The following is an 18,065-nucleotide window of genomic DNA, read 5'->3' as shown; positions in this document are numbered from 1 at the left end:
CTCTCTTTTTGCAGATGAAACACCAGCAGAGAGAAGCACAATGACTTAGAAAACCACTTAAAAATGAGTCTGCAGTGTATTGTGCCTAGGCCAGCACGTTGCTCCTAGAGTAAGTCTTGTTAGCAATTACAGACCAGTAAAAAGGTGGATCCTCTAACAGTAATTGAGATCATGGGGCTGTGGGTTCAAAGTCAAGAATTCGGGTGGGTCACTGTTAATTTCTTCCCAGGGACACCTAATCCAAGCCCATGAGAACATTAGGGCTCTCAGAGACTAAAACTCTAACATAGTAGGGTTTTTCTTGTGTGTATATGTGTGTGTGTGTGTGTGTGTGTGTGTGTGTGTGTGTGGCTATTTCAAAACTGTATTAATTTCTTTTCTAAGATGCTGGGGTGCCAGCAACATCCCTATTACTCTTCTCCCTTCCTAATGCCCTCCTCACTTTCTATTTGAATCTGCCATTTCCTCAGAAAAATTGAGGGCAATGTCAATCAATTCAAACTAAGACGCCACTCCTATTCTACAAATACTTACTTTTACACAAAAATAATTATTCATTAAAACACAAAAATAAATTCTAGCCTCCCTCCCAATATTTGAATGATCTTTTCCACCCACAGATTAGATCTTCTACGGTATTGGGTTGTCACCGTGATTGCACTTCCAAGATGTGTATGTTATGTCATGCTACATTTTACGTATTAAGAGCACAGTGCACAGTGACCTCTCCCATGACTGAGAGAAGTAAAATTCACATATAAGTAGTAGTGGCCACGAAAACTTGGAAAGACAGGTCTTTTCCAACAGATACTCAGGTCTCAGGGACAATCTGAAGAGTTTGACGGACTCTTTCCTTGACCAAAGTTTAATCAGGCTTAAGCCCTCTTCTTCAGCAGGCCTCCACCCTGGTCCCCTGACCACTCACCCCCGAACCTTTGGCCTGCCCAGCTCTATTTTAGCAAGAATCCTAAGTCAGGTTAGAGAGAAATCACCACCCTTGATATCTGATCACCCTGGATATCTGATCAAATTTCTCATTCCCCCACCCTTGATATCTGATCGCCCTAGCCTGCCTTCAGCAAGAATCCTGTTAAGTGGGTTCAGCAAGAATCCCTCTAGGTGCTTGATGTCTCGTATCAGTAACTTTCCATCTACTGACCCCTTCGTTCTGCTCCTTGGCTATACATCCCCAGCTGTCCTTACTGTATTCCGTGTTAGATCTCATCTCTCCCCCTAGTGTGATCATCTTTACACCTATAGCAATAACCCTGTATAAAGTCTTCCTTACTGTTCTAACAAGTGTCAGAATAATTTTTTCTTCAACAAGTTCTCAACAAAAACCCATACTCAGAATCTTTTTCTGGAATGAAACGGGCTTCAGGGCTTCTCAGGTCACTTTTGTTGTATTGTCCACGGAGCTGAGAGTAAACAACTCCTTTGGACGTTTTGGAGAAGAAAGGTCCTTCTATACACCCACTTCGTCCAAGGGATTACATGCTTGGGATATTAAGCAACAGCTACAAAAATCAGGAAGTTCCTTCTCCATGTATATGACGAAGCTCTGGACAGGAGCCTGCTGCCAGAATACGAATATTCTTCCCCAAAGACCCCTCCTCATGCCCCTACACGCTCTTGCCGGTCTAGCCTTTCATTCCCTGAAGCACGGCGAGAACGCCTGGAGAGCTCGTCCAAGCAAGTGCAACCCGCTGGTGACTGCAAACGAGCACATGGAACTGTGCGCCCACGCTACGCTCGCTTAAAATCAATCCGGGCTCTTCCTGCCTCGTCCACGCCGAGGTCACACGCAGCACTAGAAGCGGCCTGCATCGGGCGGGGCAGGAGAAGGCCGAGGGCACAGCTGCCCAGACCCGCCAGGGACTGCCCGGACGGCGCGCGGACCGGCCGGAAGCCGCGCCTAGAGGAGGGCCCCGGAGCTCACGCGGGCGCCGTCCCCCGGCGCCGCCGAGGCCTGCTGACATCAGCCGCGCTCCTCCCCTCGCCTCCCAACACCCTCAGCTCCGGGCCGGACCCTCCCTCCTCCCACCACGTGTCCTCCCCGCTCCCTCCCGAGGGGCCGCGCGCACGGGAGGACGGCGAGGCGGAAAGGATGGCGCTGTGACAGCCGGGCCGGAGCCCTCGCGTCCCCACCCCGCGCCCTGGCCGCTGGGCCCGGCGGTGAGTGCGCGCGGGCGGGGGCGGCGGCGGCGCGGCCCCTCCCCCGGGTCCCGGGCGGCTGGGCCGCGGCAGGGGCGGGGGCGCCGAGGCTGCGCCGCTGCCGCCGCCGCCTTTGTTGCGGGCCCGCCGGGGAGGCGGGCGGCGCCGGCTCTCGCCGCCCGGCAGGTGCGCTGGGGCCGGGAGGGGGCCAGGTGGGGAGGCGGGCTGGGCGGAGGGGGCAGCGGAAGCGCTCCCGGCGCGGGGCCGCGGAGAAAAGGAAATGGGGCAAGATGGCTGGAGAAATCCGAACGCGCCCGGGGGCGCGGCGGCGGTGGCGCAAGCAGGGCAGGGCGGGCGGCGGCCCTGGTTGCGGCACCTTAGCGCGGGGAGGCGGCCCCTCCCACCTCTGCCCCGGAGCCGGCAGGGAGACCGCGGCCAAGTTCGGGCCCCAGCTGCAGGCATCTGAAGCCTAGACCCATCCATGCCGCGTTCGCCTATCTTTTTTGGAAATATCGAAGGAACCGACTTTGAACTCCAGAGGGATCTTTTCTTTGGAGGTCCCCCGATGCAGCCCTCAAGATGCACCCGCACTCCACACCTAGGAATTGCCCGCGCCCGTAGAGGGCAGGAGCGTGGTCCTTTGTACTGGCCAAGAGTCAGCGAATAGAGAATTTGCAGCCCAGAGGCAATGGGTTATTTCCCTGTCGGGGTGGGCCCCAGCCAATTTCTGCACCTTTTTGGGTATCCAGGTGTACCCCTCACTATGTTTCACTGACTCCTGGGTTTGCGAAGTCCCTTAAGGTAGAATGACCCTATTTTCTGAACCAGCTCGTGGACAGAACCTTTGAATTTGGAAAATCCAGGCAATGGGCCTACTGAGCCAACCGATACGCCCATGCTTAACTGGCTTCTAGCACCCATTCCAGTTGAGTAAGTGTCCAATCTGTGTTCAGACACCTTCACTGATAGGAAATCAGCACCCTTCCCCTGCCTCTGATTCCTGTTTGGGTGGCACTGGCTGTGAGAAAGTACTGCCTTTCTCACTGCTTAAAACCTTTTCCAGGAATATTTACCCACTGGCCGGCCTCAGTTCTGCCATCCAGTCTCTACAAACCAGTCTGGGTTCTCTTCCCCAGATAGCTTTTTAAATATTTGAAGGCCGCCAGATACGTTATCTACCCATAGCGTCTCTTATCATAATTAAACATGTCACCCTGTAGCTTCCTGGCCGACTCTGTTTCCTTACTTCCCTCCAGCGGGAACAGTGCTTGGGGCTAAAGAGGTTTGTATGTGGCTCAGCCTCCGCCATCATAGGCTTTGGGGAGGTCACAGTGACACCTGGTTTTTCTGAACCTGAATCTTGCTTGCAGAGATGGAGTCCACAGCCTACCCTCTCAATTTGAGCCTGAAAGAAGAGGAAGAGGAAGAAGAGATTCAGAGCCGGGAACTAGAGGACAGCCCGGCAGACATGCAGAAAGTACGAATCTGCTCTGAGGGCGGATGGGTAAGTAAGAAGGTGTGGAGTCCACACAGCCAGCAGATGCAGGCCTGAGAGCCCAGCTTGCTTTAAGTCTCCTCCTCAGACAGACATGGGAAGTAAAAATAGCCCAGCCCGGTGTGTTTGCATTCCTGAGAAAACAACTCTGTGGCTTTAAAAGGCAGTGCAAAGAATGGAGGAGGTGGTTATGGAAACAGTCCCTCAGCCATGTAGCTTGTCATCGTTCAATTGGAAGTCCTAGAAGCCAGGACCTTGTCTCTCTCGTTCACCCACTTCTCCTGCACTGTGTTTGATGCCAGGCACATTGTAGGCACCAAGTAAATGTTTGTTGACTTACTGCTGGTTGAAGGGAACCATTTTAAATAAGACTCGAGTCATTGGGTTGACATGAGAGGTTAGGCTAGTTGGTTCTATGTGAGCACCTCTTACCACAGTTCACACAAGAGAGCTGCCTGTCCAGCTGACCTGTATAGAAATGGTGGGCAGCAGGGAATACAGAGATTCAGGGTATACACGCAGAATAGTGTGATAGAGGTCAGTTTATACAAATGCAAATGCAGTAGATACTTATAGTTACAGATAGTTATTCACCGTAGTTACTGGACTTCGTGGTAATTAGGCATGAATAGTAAACATTTTAAATAAGCAACAAATTGACATTCCTTTTCTCTGCTTATTTTCCCTTGTGTATAAACATTGTCAGTATACATAGTATCCTTTGCTTCCATGAAGAGCCCCTATCCATACAAGCATGGTACTTCTAAATTGTTTCCTACCACAGGAGGGAACTGAGATGCAGAAAGATTATCTGCCTTGCCCTAAGGATACACATGAACACTGACATTTGTTCTTCAAAACAGGTCTCCTGAGCTGCACCCTTAAAAGTAATGCATTTTACCATATGTATGCTATACCTTAATTTAAAAAAAAAAAAAAAGGCAGTGCAACCACAGGCTCTCAGTTTGCCAGTCTAGCTGTGGACGCTGCACTGCCTTTGTCTCATCAGTGTTCTTTGCCCACCACATCCTTCTTCCCAATTCTGATCCAAGCAGGCGTCAGGTCCATTTAGCCTGGAACAAGACCTCAAGGCAGTCGAAACTCAGCTTTGAGGCTAAATTGGTCAACCCAGAACATCTAAATGGAGAGCCTTGGAGAACAGGTGCAATAAAAGTGAATGTGTTGGGACAGTGAGGAAGGAGCAAGATGAAGACCAACCATGCTTGGGTGGGGAAAGAAAGAAGTAACCAGAAGGGCTGGAGGAGGGAGTCCAGCAGCTGGTGGTGCTGGGGATTGGGCATTTGTGGCCTCCAGGCAATCAGCCATCCATCCACAGTTACCAAGCACAGTGCTGGGCGTAAAGAGAGGCTCTTTTCCTGATGGAATTTCCAGTCTTGTGAGCAAGGCAGGAAAGTAAACATAAGTAATAGTAAGCACGGTGTGCAGAGTGCAGTGGTGGAAGTCTGCAAGGATGCACCAGGAGCCAAGATGGGGGAATGCCTCATTCAGGCTGAGAACTCCAGAGCTTCCTGGACAAGGCCTAATCTTGAGCAGTGAGCAATTTTGCCCCCACCCCTGAACATTTGGCAACATCTAGAAACACTACCCCCCTTCCCCACCCTTGGATATTTGGCAATATCTGGAAACACTCTTGTTTGTCTGACTTGGTGGGGGTGCGTTGGGGACTGGGAGATCCTCCTGGCATCTAGTGGATAGAAGCCAGGGGTGCTGCTAGACATCTACAGTGCACAGGATGCCCCCCCACCGCCACACACACACACACACATACACACACAACAAAGAAGTAACTGGCCCAAAATGTCAGTTGTGCTGAGGTTGAGAAACCTTGCTCTAGAGCATTAAATTAGAAGAAAAGAATCTGTTTTTAAAATATGTATTTTGGTTATAGAGAATTATATTAGGGTGATCAGTGAAAGCTTTTCAAGCATAAGAACTATGATAATATATTAGGATAAAATTCCATAGAATTGAAATAGAAATACAATTTTAAGTAGAAAAAATAAAAAATGTACTTTGAACTGAGTCTTAGTCATTATGGAATCAGCCAAGGGAAGGGAAGGGGGTTGCATTCCAGGCAAGAGGACAGCACAGGCAAAAGCAATGGGGAGAGGCACTTGGGTGCAGAGTTAGGAGCAACTCCTGCAGCTGGAACCTGAAACTCATGGCAGGGAGTGGAAGGGGATCAGGCATAGAAGGCCAGGCCAGGGGCCAGAGCCAGCCAGGAGGACATGCAGTGCTACGCCAGCGAGTTTGAGCTTTCTCCTTAGCTCTGTGGAATGAGGCCTTAGCCCATCTTTCTAAGGGAGGCCTCAGGCTCTCTACAGCCACCATGCTAAGGCCTGAGTGGCCTGCTAAGAAAGCAAAGCTTGGCATCAGACTTTCTAGCTCTGTGACCTTGGACAAGTTACTTAACCACTCTGTTTCCTTACCCATAAAAGTGAGGTAGTGATCCCCATGTCCCTAGTTTAGAGGATTCAGTGAGAGAATATGTTTATATGATTGAGTGTCCTGTACAGTGCTTGGCACATAGCAGGCACTCCATCAGTGGATCAGTACAAACTACCCCAACTGCTGCCCCCCCGCCCGAGATCCCTGCGTCTTTGCTGGGTGGCTGCAAGGCTTTAGCGAGGCTATGCAAGGTGTAAGCACTTTACAACATTTACCCTTTGAGATAGCATTGGAATGCCAACTTCCTGAGCAGAGCAAGGCAGTGCATACAAGCTAGAGGAAGAACACTTATCCAGTGAGCCCTTGATCTTCTGAGGAAAGGGAGGAGGGCAGGGATTGAGGGTCCCTACCTGCAAGGCCAAGAAGGGGTGTCTGGAGGTGGTACACAGACTGCCTGACTTCTCAGTTTTGCCCAGGGCCAGCCCTGTTTACCTTCTGCTGTGTTGAGCCAGATAAAAGGCCTCTGTGGAGCAAGGGGAGGCCTGCGCAGCGGGGCCTAGCTGAAGGATCGCTCCATTCTCACAGAGGCTTGCTGTGAGGAGAATTTCTAAGCCACTACACTGTGCCTCTGGAGCATAATGTGGGCTTGTTTGAAGATCCTCCATGGCTCAGTCATCAATAGGAGGAGATGAATCCTGCACCAGCGCCCAGCTTTCTTCCTGCAGCATCAGGGCTCCTGGTACCTGATGTTTTTACCAAGCCTAGAATATGTTACCCCCCCTAAGAGTATTCATGGCCCCTCTGAAATGACAGGCATAGCCAGTCCTGTTCCCATTTTATCAGCAAAGGGAAAGGGCCTATAAATAGGTATGGCCTAGATCTGGAACTTCCCAGGGAGAAAAAAAGGCCAAAGAGACAGTTCTTTAAAAGCCTGGGAATTGGGAAAGGAGTGGGGTGGAAAATTCCTGGGCTGACTGGCTTTCCAGGGCGAGGAAGTCTGAGGAAAGCCTGGAGATGAATCCATTTTACCTCCTCATATTTCACACTTAGGGATGTTTGTCCATTCTTACTCCAAAGAGTAGGTTTGGTTTTATGACAGATAAAATTTAATGATTCTTTGAAACAGTTCCAAGTAGAACAAGAGAAGGGAAATCCAGAGATTTGCCTAGATCGTATATTCAAAAACACATTTTTCAGTGACTACTAGCTACAGGAAGTGTCCTAGGCTTAGGGAAGCAAAAAGGAGTAAGTACAGGTCCTGCTTTCAACAAGCTCAGATTCTAGTGGAGGGAGCAGACAAGTCAACCAAAAGAATTCTGCAGTGTGATGAGTGCCCCGGGAGTGTGGAGGCCAGGGCATCTCAGGGACATGTGGGTGTGCTCACAGCGTGGCACAGAGTGGGCTTCCTGGGGAGCAGGGATTTTGGGCTGAGTCCTGGAAGATGGGTGGGTGTCAGCCAGACCAAGTAAGGGGAGGCCCTCCAAGGCCAGGGGAGGATATGGGCCAAGGTATGGGGATGTCGGGGAATGGTTGTTCAGGGAACTGCACGCAGCTGAGTACAAGTGGAGCACAGAGCTGGGGAGAGTTGAGGGTTAGTCATCAGGGAGGCAGCTGTGCTCGGTATTGCTGGATCCTTGGGGTCAGGCAGTGGTGGGCCCAAAACGCAACCCCACCATTTATTGGCTATGACATTAGCCTGGAAATGAGACCTCTCTAAGCCCATATTCTCCTTGATTAAGTAGGGGCATGGTGGCGTGTGCCTCTAATCCCAGCTACCAGGGAGGCTGAGGCAGGAGAATGGCTTGAACTCGGGAGGCAGAGGTTGCAGTGAGCCAAGATCATGCCACTGCTCTCCAGCCTGGGCAACAGAGCAAGACTCCATCTCAAAAAAAAAAAATAGGTGTATCTGCTCCTCCACAGGCCTGTTGCGGGGAATAAATGAAGCAGTTACAGGCCCTTTCCTAGTACGTGCTTCCTATGTGTGAGGTGCTGTGGAGGTGGGGAGAGAACAAGGGGACTTCCTTGGGTCAGGGAGGAAAGGCCAATGTATGTAAGTGACTGTTGGCCTGACCCCTGAAGTGGCTGCAGGCTATATAGCGTATGGACACTAATTTTCTAAGCTGAGGAAAAACAGTATCATAATCACCCAGACCCAAGATACAGCTTTGGGAAATAGCTTCGAAGGCAAAAATACAAAATAACAAGCCTGAAACAAGCCATCCAGTGCCTTCTTATCACTAAATAGGTTGAGCTTTGGAGTAGGATTTTTAATGACTGTAATAAGAAATACAGTTAAAAACAAAAAGAGGAGGTTGGTTTGGGTGGCTTGGCTGCCTTGGGCTACTGAGGAGCCCCCTGGTGCTGGGCCAGGAAGCAGAGGAAAAGGGGAGGGATGCAGTCCTTTGGGCTTTCTGCCTACCTGGTCCAGGATCAAAGTGAATGAGTTTGCTCTGGCATCTCATTATATATATTAAGCTGTAATTAGCCCTTCTTTCTTCCTCTTCATGCTCTTGTGGATTGGAAAGGCCAAGTAGGGCCCCTTCTCTCAGTGGCTCCTCCCTGGGCAGGTGTGGGTTCCAAGTCTAACACTTTGGTTAGTACCCTTGGAAATACAGTGCCCTGGAAACCCACAAAGATCCCATGGGGGGCAGTGATCCTATTCAGATTTACAAACCCAACTCACCCCGCCCGGGGCCGAGGGTCTTTTTCTGGGGTGGGAGGGAATTGGGGGTGCATGTGTTGGTGGGACACTTTGTCTGGGTGTGGGTGGCTTAAGTCTTGGGTCAGAGGTGAGCCGTGAGCAGCTCTTAACACAGTGCATGAGGGTACAATGTCCCAGTGTCCTCCAACCGGTGATCATGGTAGGGAGTTAGTTTTCTTCTCAAAGTGCTGCTTACCTGATCTGAACTGAGGGTGGCAGCTGCTGTGGTGGGCACAGAAGGGCTGTGCTCTTGCCCTCATTGGCCTCCAGCAGCTGTATGAATGTGGACAGTCCGTTTTCCCCTGGGTCAGGGTCCCTCACCTGACCTGTGAGAGGACAGGCTGTGCTGGGCTGTCTGTAAGGTCCTGTCCGCTCTGAAAGTCTGTCTGCATGTGCCTGTTTGTCATTGTGAAAGGGCTGTTCACTCTTCCAGGTACCGGCCCTATTTGATGAGGTGGCCATATATTTTTCCGATGAGGAATGGGAAGTTTTGACGGAGCAACAAAAGGCCCTCTACCGGGAAGTCATGAGGATGAATTATGAAACTGTCCTGTCCCTGGGTAAAGCTTTGTTTTCCTTTGTCTCCTGGAAGCTCTGAGCCCAGAGAATTGTTTCCACGTCTCTCTTCTCTGGTATATCCAATGTCCCTCTCTCCTGAACTTAGACTCTGCCTCCTCAATGTCCGTGCCCATTTATTCCAATTTTTGATTTGGGCAGTATATAAATATTGTGTCATCCTACTCGGCAACCTGTGCTGCCTCAGAACTGCCCCCATTCAACCCAGGCATTTACATTTAAGGATAAAAACTATAACCTTAGAAATGTCACCATGGATCTGGGCCTGTGCCTCACTGTTCTTATGAGAGAAGGCAGGTGTTAATGTTACCCTGTCAGCCTCAGAAGTTTGGGGACATACCCTCCCAAAGACTGTTTGCTCCTCTCCCCAACTTCCACCCCAAATTGATATCACACATCTTATCAGCAGAATGTAATCATTTGAAGAGATTTCCCAGTTTGCTTATACAGGTACCAAAATGTTAATTGGATCAGCAGCTGCACTCACCCTCTTCCCTGCTAAATACATTTCTTTTATTGTTGGTGCCAATACCATCCCTCATTAGGAGAGATCTACCCATTCCTTTAGACAGACCTATTTTCCATTAACTTTTTTCTTTAAGTATCCCTGAGCCTTTTTCCCCTTGTTTTTCACAAAGAAGGGGAGAGTGGCTCTTAAGTATTTTAAAGTACTTATTTTGGTAGTGCTCCAGGACAGTAACACACAGCTGTTACCTATTTTATTTCCTATAAACAGAATTCCCATTCCCTAAGCCAGACATGATCACCCGTTTGGAAGGGGAGGAGGAGTCTCAGAATTCTGACGAGTGGCAGCTCCAAGGAGGCACCTCTGCAGGTACTACAAGTAAAGCAGTTCAGCGTCCATCCAGCTGGGAACATTGTGAAGTGGGATTTTCAGTGTACATTCCACGGGGTATTTAAGAGGTAGAAAGATTATGGGTTTTGGAGTTTTGAAATCTCCCTCTTTGCAGTGCTAAATGTGTGACAGTGTGTGACAGGCAACTGCTTTTACCTCACAGCTTCCATTCTTCCTCTATCAGCTCTGAGTAACAAGACTCGACGTATGACCTTCTTTGTGGATGAAGCAAAATGAGGCTTATGCAGCGTTTGGTCCAGTGCACCTTCTGGCTGAACAGGGCTACCTCAGTAGCGTACCATGTGCCTCTGCAAACTAAGAATAGTGAGAGGAAGCACGCTGAGTTACCTGGCTCCCTGTCCATCTCATACTGGATAGAAAAAGCAATAGCAGTCATAGCATACATTTGAGCAAATGTGTCTAAGAAGTACCTAGTCCTCTGTCAAGAAAAATGGTTATTGAGGCCGCAGTTGAATAAATATAGCATTGCCTCCAGACGGCCAAAATAGTTTTGTCTTTTCTCCGGAAGTAAGAGTTTAAAATGCCATATTTCACTGACTCTGAGACCTGTTTTTCTCCCATTGCTTTACTGTCTCTGAAATTGAGAATGCCTCTTAAAATCAGTGGCATGTCATAGTTTAATTAGCAGTGTTTTCTTTCTTAATGGCACATAATGATGCATCCTACAACTGATGACATTTCCGTTTGGGTGAGATAGGGTAATTTCCCCAAATCATACTCAACTTCTGTGACCACCTTCTAAATATAAAGTGAAACCCCGTTCCACCGTTAATGTGCAAGAACTAATTTTCTGCCTTATAAGCTTCACTTTGCTAAGTGTGGTTTTTGCTATAGGTTTTCTTGGTTCTAAAGGGATATGATTCAGGCCATGATGCATCTCTGTAATATTATATGGTAGTATGCTTAACATTTGGCTTCTCATTCACATAAAAAGTATTTTGATGCATACATGGCCCCCAAATTATTTGGTCCAAGCTTGGTGCCTCTGTTCAGTTCCCAGCTCTGCCACTTTCTGGCTTGGCTACCTTGGTGCATTATGTAACCTCTGTAGCCTCCCCTTCTTCATCTGCAAAGAAGGAACAGTGATACTTAGAGTTATTAAGAGAACTAGGTGTGGGTAGTCCATGTAAATTGGCATATGGATAAGGCCTTAGGCAATGTTACCTGTTATTAAAGTTACTACTTTTGGTGAACTTCAGATTAAGGTATTCTTAGCATTTCAACCCCCAAAAATCAGGGTATAAGCCATTTTACTTACTGGCATTATTTTTGCCCCTCACTGTTTGTCTCCCAGAAAATGAAGAATCTGACGTAAAGCCTCCAGACTGGCCAAACCCAATGAATGCTACCTCCCAGTTTCCTCAGCCTCAGCACTTTGACAGCTTTGGCCTCCGTCTGCCTCGGGATATCACAGAGCTGCCCGAGTGGAGTGAGGGGTACCCCTTCTACATGGCCATGGGCTTCCCAGGGTATGACCTCTCGGCTGATGACATAGCTGGGAAGTTTCAGTTCAGCCGGGGCATGCGCCGCAGTTACGACGCAGGGTTCAAGCTGATGGTGGTGGAATATGCTGAGAGCACCAACAACTGCCAGGCTGCCAAGCAGTTTGGAGTATTGGAAAAAAACGTTCGAGACTGGCGCAAAGTGAAGCCACAGCTTCAAAATGCCCACGCCATGCGGCGGGCATTCCGAGGCCCCAAGAATGGGAGGTTTGCTCTGGTGGACCAGCGTGTGGCCGAATATGTCAGATACATGCAGGCCAAAGGGGACCCCATCACCCGGGAGGCGATGCAGCTGAAAGCTCTCGAAATCGCCCAGGAGATGAACATTCCAGAGAAAGGGTTCAAGGCAAGCTTGGGTTGGTGTCGAAGAATGATGAGAAGGTATGACCTGTCTCTGAGGCATAAAGTGCCCGTGCCCCAGCACCTGCCAGAAGACCTGACTGAGAAACTTGTCACTTACCAGCGTAGTGTCCTGGCTCTGCGCAGGGCGCATGACTACGAGGTAGCTCAGATGGGGAATGCAGATGAGACGCCCATTTGTTTAGAGGTGCCGTCACGGGTAACTGTTGATAACCAGGGCGAAAAGCCTGTCTTGGTCAAGACACCAGGCAGGGAAAAACTGAAAATCACAGCAATGCTTGGTGTCTTGGCTGATGGGAGGAAGTTACCACCGTACATCATTTTGAGGGGAACGTATATCCCCCCGGGGAAGTTTCCCAGTGGGATGGAAATCCGCTGCCACCGGTATGGGTGGATGACTGAAGACTTGATGCAGGACTGGTTGGAAGTGGTGTGGAGACGGAGGACAGGAGCGGTGCCCAAGCAGCGAGGGATGCTGATCTTGAATGGCTTCCGGGGCCATGCCACAGATTCCGTGAAGAACTCCATGGAAAGCATGAACACTGACATGGTGATCATCCCAGGGGGTCTGACCTCACAGCTTCAGGTGCTGGATGTCGTGGTCTACAAGCCACTGAATGACAGTGTGCGGGCCCAGTACTCCAACTGGCTTCTGGCTGGGAACCTGGCGCTGAGCCCAACCGGGAATGCTAAGAAGCCACCCCTGGGCCTCTTTCTGGAGTGGGTCATGGTCGCGTGGAATAGCATCTCAAGTGAGTCCATCGTCCAGGGGTTCAAGAAGTGCCATATCTCCAGCAACTTGGAGGAGGAAGACGACGTCCTGTGGGAAATCGAGAGTGAGTTGCCGGGAGGAGGAGAACCACCAAAAGAATGTGACACCGAAAGCATGGCTGAGGGCAACTGAAGGGACAGGGAAAGGTAACCACTCAGGAGTAGATACTCAGTGCCTTTGCTGACATTTCTGTGTTCTACAAACACCTTCTCCCCATTATTTTTCTGTTTTTAAGTTCCCTTAGAGCCTACAGTGCAGTAGTATAGATCAGGGGTCCCCAACTCCCAGGCCACAGACCGTACTGGTCCATGGCCTGTCAGGAACTGGGCTGCACAGCAGGAGGTGAGCGGCAGGTGAGCAAGCATTACCACCTGAGCTCCGCCCCCTGTCACAGCAGCGGCATTAGATTCTCATAGGAGCACGAACCCTGTTGTGAACTGCGCATGTGAGGGATCTAGGTTGCAGGCTCCTCAGTGCCTGATGATCTGAGGCGGAAGTTTCGTCCCAAAGCCATCCTGCCGCCCGCTACCCCGCACTCCCTGGGTCCCTGCAAAAATTGTCTTCCATGAAACCAGTCCCTGGTGCCAAAAAAGTTGGGGACTGCTGGTATAGATAACAGACCATTAGCATTTTCTCCTTTATATGAAACATTTATTATTTGATTTATTTGTGTCTATTTTGCTCTGTGGCCTGGACCCAGAAACACTTGTATAATAGGTGAAATGAACAAAGAATGAGCTGCCAGAACATCTGAGAGCTGTAAAGTTGAAATTATTTGGACCCAAAGAAGCATAGTCTGACATTGTTCAGTTCACACAAAATTTTGTCTGAAAAGCCAACTTTTTTCTTTCCCTCTTAAATTATGCTGAACATTTAGGGCCAGTATGTGTAATTGACATGCTGGGACAGTGTACTCACTTTTGCTGGCCTGTAGGACCGTGACATAGGGAGAGCACTAAGTGTGCCTTCAGTACAGTGTCCTCCAGGTCTCGAGTCTCAGTCCTGGAGCTGTCTACGGTATGCCACCAGTGAGTAAGAATAATAGCTTCTGCTTGCTTTTCCCTACGGAGTTCAGGAGTTTTAAAACATCATCTTAGTCTCACTATGACCTTCACATGGGCTATGACAATAATTTCCTGTAGTCAGCAGATGTCTGAAGGAAGATATTTTTAAACTGAATCTTTAAACCAAAAAAAGAAAATAAAACAGGGTGCATATCTAGGACTCTAGTGAGGACTGAGGACAATAGGCCTGGAATTTTCTGGGTTGACTACACAAGAAGAACAACTTTCAAAGGAAAGTAGGAATGGAGGCCTAACTGAGACAACACTAGTGAAATGACCCCACCCACCTACACCTCCAGAGAGGAGGAGGATGAGCATGTACAGCAGGGGGGACACCCACAAAGAACAAACAATTCATTTACCTCTTCATTCTTATCTCTCTAATTATAAATTAATTTGATCCTCCAGACAGTGTTTTATATGAAGGAAGAAGCCACCTCTTTTACAGAGGACCTGAAACCGTCAACCATCTTCACACATTCTTTTACTTTCTTTTAAAGTATAATTAGGTATTTCCATCTTCCTTGCTTTTTTCTCCAAATGAAATGCTAATGGGAGCCTTATTTTACCCACTTCAGCTATGTAAGTCCATCTGTGTTTCAGAGAGTGACTTATGTCTCCTGCCTTGCTTCCAAATTAAATTGTACTCATATTGCTGAATCCCATTGTAATTCTGGGATCCCTGGAATTACAATGGAGCAAGAAGTTCTTACTATTACATTCAAAATCACCAAAATTGCTTTTTTTCCCCCTTGGGTCCTCCTTGCTTTGAGAAACCCCATGAATCCAGCCTCCCTTTTCTGCTGACCCTTGTATTGCCTGCGTTGGATATCAAACTGAATTACATTGAGTTTCCATCTTTTCTTCATTTACCTTTTGCTTTTCCCTCTCCTTGTTAGATAACATTTTTGTGCACTTTTAATCTCCTAAGCTCCTTACCACCTCAGGGACATGATTAAAAACTTGCAGAAGAGGAAAGGAGAAAAAGCTATGCTAAGTTGCATTTATGAATGTTGGCCTCTAATATTGGTCATGAGCTTTTGCTCTTCTAGAGTGCCACAGTTCTCTCTGCAGCTCCTGAGGAAGTGATGGGGGTAGACAGATTCACAGTGAACAAGAGATTTGGGAGACCAAGTGGGCATAAAACTACCTCTTGTCCTCTATTTGGAAATCTGAATGATGGAATTATTATGTTTGTTAAAAGTTATACCAAAAAGCCAAGGGTTAATTCATTTAGGTTCTCTCTGTTTTCCAGCAAATGGAACTCTGATTTAAACAGCTGGGGAGGAAATTCCTCAAGATGATTATTCCTGAAAGTGTGGATGCGCTGGATGCGCAGGGAACATCAGGAAAAGGCCACGGGGCTCTGAACAGCCCAGGTCCAGACAGCAGCCTGTACATCCATCCCAGGACACAGCCCAGCCCCTCCCCACACCATACAAGGTATCAGAAAAGTCTAGGACCTATCATTTCATCAGAGACATGATCAGAAAAGAAACTGCTTCTGCCCCATTTCTTGGTTTGGAGATTACTCCCATCTGTCCATCAAAAGAAACCTGTAAATATGAACGAACAAAGGTTATTTCCTGGAGAAAAGACAATTTGTTCAACACCAACAAGGGACTCATCATATGGGCATAACTCTGGTGTCCTTCTATGGAGAAAACCTCAAGTAAAGTTTTATTCTGCCTTTGAAAATGCTTCCAAAAGTAGACCCTGTCCCCACACAGGTCAAGACTACAGAGAAGGCTTTGTAGAAATGTGTCACCTATGTACACCTGCTACTTACACATTTCCTCTTTTGGAAAAATGAGATACTTAGAATAACAAAATTAAGACATACTGGCCTGGTGCCAGCAGATGGCTTTTCTATAGACAAACTAGGTTAGTGTGGAAGATATAGGTTAAAATAAACTATGCTGTTTTATTTATCTTCCCAACCTGATTGGCAGCTAGACTTTTTTAGGGTCTCATTTAATGGCCCTGTTTTTTTCATTATTATATTTAATGATAGGGCAGGATTTCGTATGCAAGCGCTTGTTTCTCAGGCTGCCTGCAGAAGAAGTCGCTATCAATTATCTGTTGTCTACATGGTACAAGACCCATTGACTCATCTGATGCTTGTTTTGTTAATTTCTTTAAAATTTTTATCACAGGGGCAGTGGGAGGGCTTGGGCTTTTAGCCACAGCTGTTTTAAGACTTCTGATCTCCTGCCCTGCAGGAATAGGTGGGAAGTCATTGAATTTTTACACTATAGTAATTTGCATTCCCACATAAGTTTGGGTGTTACGAAAACATTCCTTTAAAGTGATCTGTGCTACAAAAAATATACCAGGACCTCACAGACAAAGCCATTGCTAGAAATGTCATTCCAATGATCAAATCTGGAAACAGGCTGCCATAACCACTTTTCCTTCCTGTAGACTCAGCTCACTTGTATATTAAACTGTTCTTGGCATCTTGAAACACCTATTTCTACTCAGGTACTCATTGTCCTGTTACTGATTCACCTTTCTGATCCTTTTAAACCAGTTTTCCCCTAAGGGGGGAAATTTTACTTAACCTCTAGTATCTGAACAACTGTCAATATTTGAATTTTTGCCCCATTTGCTTTTACCTGTACTGTATTCTTCGTCATCTTAAATGGCGTCTAAACCCAGCTACTTTGCATTCCAGAAGTTTCCATTCTTCCAATTCCACCTAATTTTTCATCTGTCCTAGTTACTGGCTCTTTCTTCATGTCTTATTTCTCTTGCTTTGGGAGCTTAAAAGATTTTACAAGACCTAATTTTGGGTTCCTTCCTTGGAGCCATAGTTACCCTGCCAAGAAGAGTAGAAAATGGGTTCAACTCCTGTTTCGCTCCACCAACACCTCCGTGAGTCTCATCATCAGCTGAGTGATGATGCCTTACAGGTTGCATAGCACTGGAACTTTCCTAGAGTAACGGCTCTGCTGCCAGGGATTCTCTGGGCTCATTCTTCCACTGACTTAATTATGATCTATGCCTAACAGAGCCCCAGTACAACTATTTTGCAGAATGGCTGTTACCCTAGAATTACTATAGCACATATTGAGATACAGTTGTACTCCCTAGTAGATAGGAACTGACCCCAACAATAAACTTTGATAATAAAGACAATAGGTTATGGTGGTTTTATTTCTTTACCTATTAGCATTGTGAAAAGTTACATTCAAGGTATTGGCTACACCTTATTCTCCATCCAGTTTGGTACCAATATTTTACATCTTTCAATCAAAAAGTGTTCATGAGATGCAGTGTAAGTAATATTGGTATCTGTGAAGACAGGGAAGAATGTGCAGTGGGGCAAGTTTGACATAAATAGCTTTTTTCCTCAGTCATGTTTTGTATGCTCTCAGCAGTGGTACATTACCAAAATCACATGAAAGAAATACCATAAAGGGATCTGAATTTTAAATGAAAGTATGATGAACCCATTAAGTCTTAATTATGCACTTTTAATAAAATTAGTCCTGACAATTTAGTGCCCATAAAGTAGTAGTCGATTCTCCAGGAATAATCTGGCAGTGTTATTTTTCCTTTTCAACCCATCAATGCTAAGCCACTCTCCAAGTCTGACCCCTAGACTAAGCTTCCTTACTCTTACTCTTCCTCCCAGAGGCATTTTGGAATGAGTCAAAGGCATGGTAGGACACGGCATTTACCTGTGGTCATCACTTCAGGCAATGGAAAGGAAAAGTGTTTGTCCTTGGTTGATCAGAGAAGTGGGTGATAAAGGTGATAAGAACGTGCCAAATAACAAACCTGCACACTTGTACCTCTGAACCTAAATTTTTTTTTTTTTTTTTAATTCGTAACAACAACAAAAGAACATGCTAAGTGAGTCCTCCCACCTGCCTGGTAAAATACAGCCAGCCTTATCACACCTGGTTTTGCACGGTGATAAATGCCTGCAGGAAAAAATAAGTTTTATTCTAAGTCTGAAATTATATGGTTTCCAACAGCTTTTTCCCTCGTTAAAATAATTATTTTTCTACATGATGCTTGATAATAAGCATTTGTTTCTTAACCTAATTAGAGAAGAGATTGCACTCAAGAGTCCCCACAGCTGGCAGTGGTGTTACAGATGGGACCAGCCTTTGGTGGACAAAGTTCAGATGTTTCAGGGGCTCT

The 18,065-nt window shown here is 47.3% G+C and overlaps 1 protein-coding gene across 4 annotated transcripts; it reads left to right on the top strand.

Annotated features, from left to right (window-relative positions):
- The first annotated feature begins 2,047 nt into the window (after positions 1-2,047).
- Positions 2,048-17,051, top strand: POGK (pogo transposable element derived with KRAB domain). Of its 4 annotated transcripts, none has more exons than XM_063649355.1 (6): positions 2,048-2,175; positions 3,525-3,658; positions 9,193-9,319; positions 10,072-10,170; positions 11,507-12,910; positions 15,166-17,051. In XM_063649355.1, exons 2-6 carry the CDS (start codon positions 3,527-3,529, stop codon positions 15,183-15,185), a joined length of 1,782 nt encoding a protein of 593 aa, XP_063505425.1. In that variant the 5' UTR covers positions 2,048-2,175; positions 3,525-3,526; the 3' UTR covers positions 15,186-17,051. The 4 variants fall into 4 exon arrangements, with proteins under 4 accessions (XP_063505425.1, XP_054344938.1, XP_054344939.1 ...); XM_054488963.2 differs by having other exon boundaries at positions 11,507-12,992; XM_054488964.2 differs by having other exon boundaries at positions 2,088-2,340.
- Positions 17,052-18,065: the final 1,014 nt, after the last annotated feature.

This window comes from Pongo pygmaeus, chromosome 1 (genome assembly GCF_028885625.2).
Source record: "Pongo pygmaeus isolate AG05252 chromosome 1, NHGRI_mPonPyg2-v2.0_pri, whole genome shotgun sequence".
Taxonomy (NCBI): domain Eukaryota; kingdom Metazoa; phylum Chordata; class Mammalia; order Primates; family Hominidae; genus Pongo; species Pongo pygmaeus.
The sequence above is the reverse complement of the archived record's forward strand: the minus strand, read 5'-3'. Positions and strand labels throughout refer to the sequence as shown.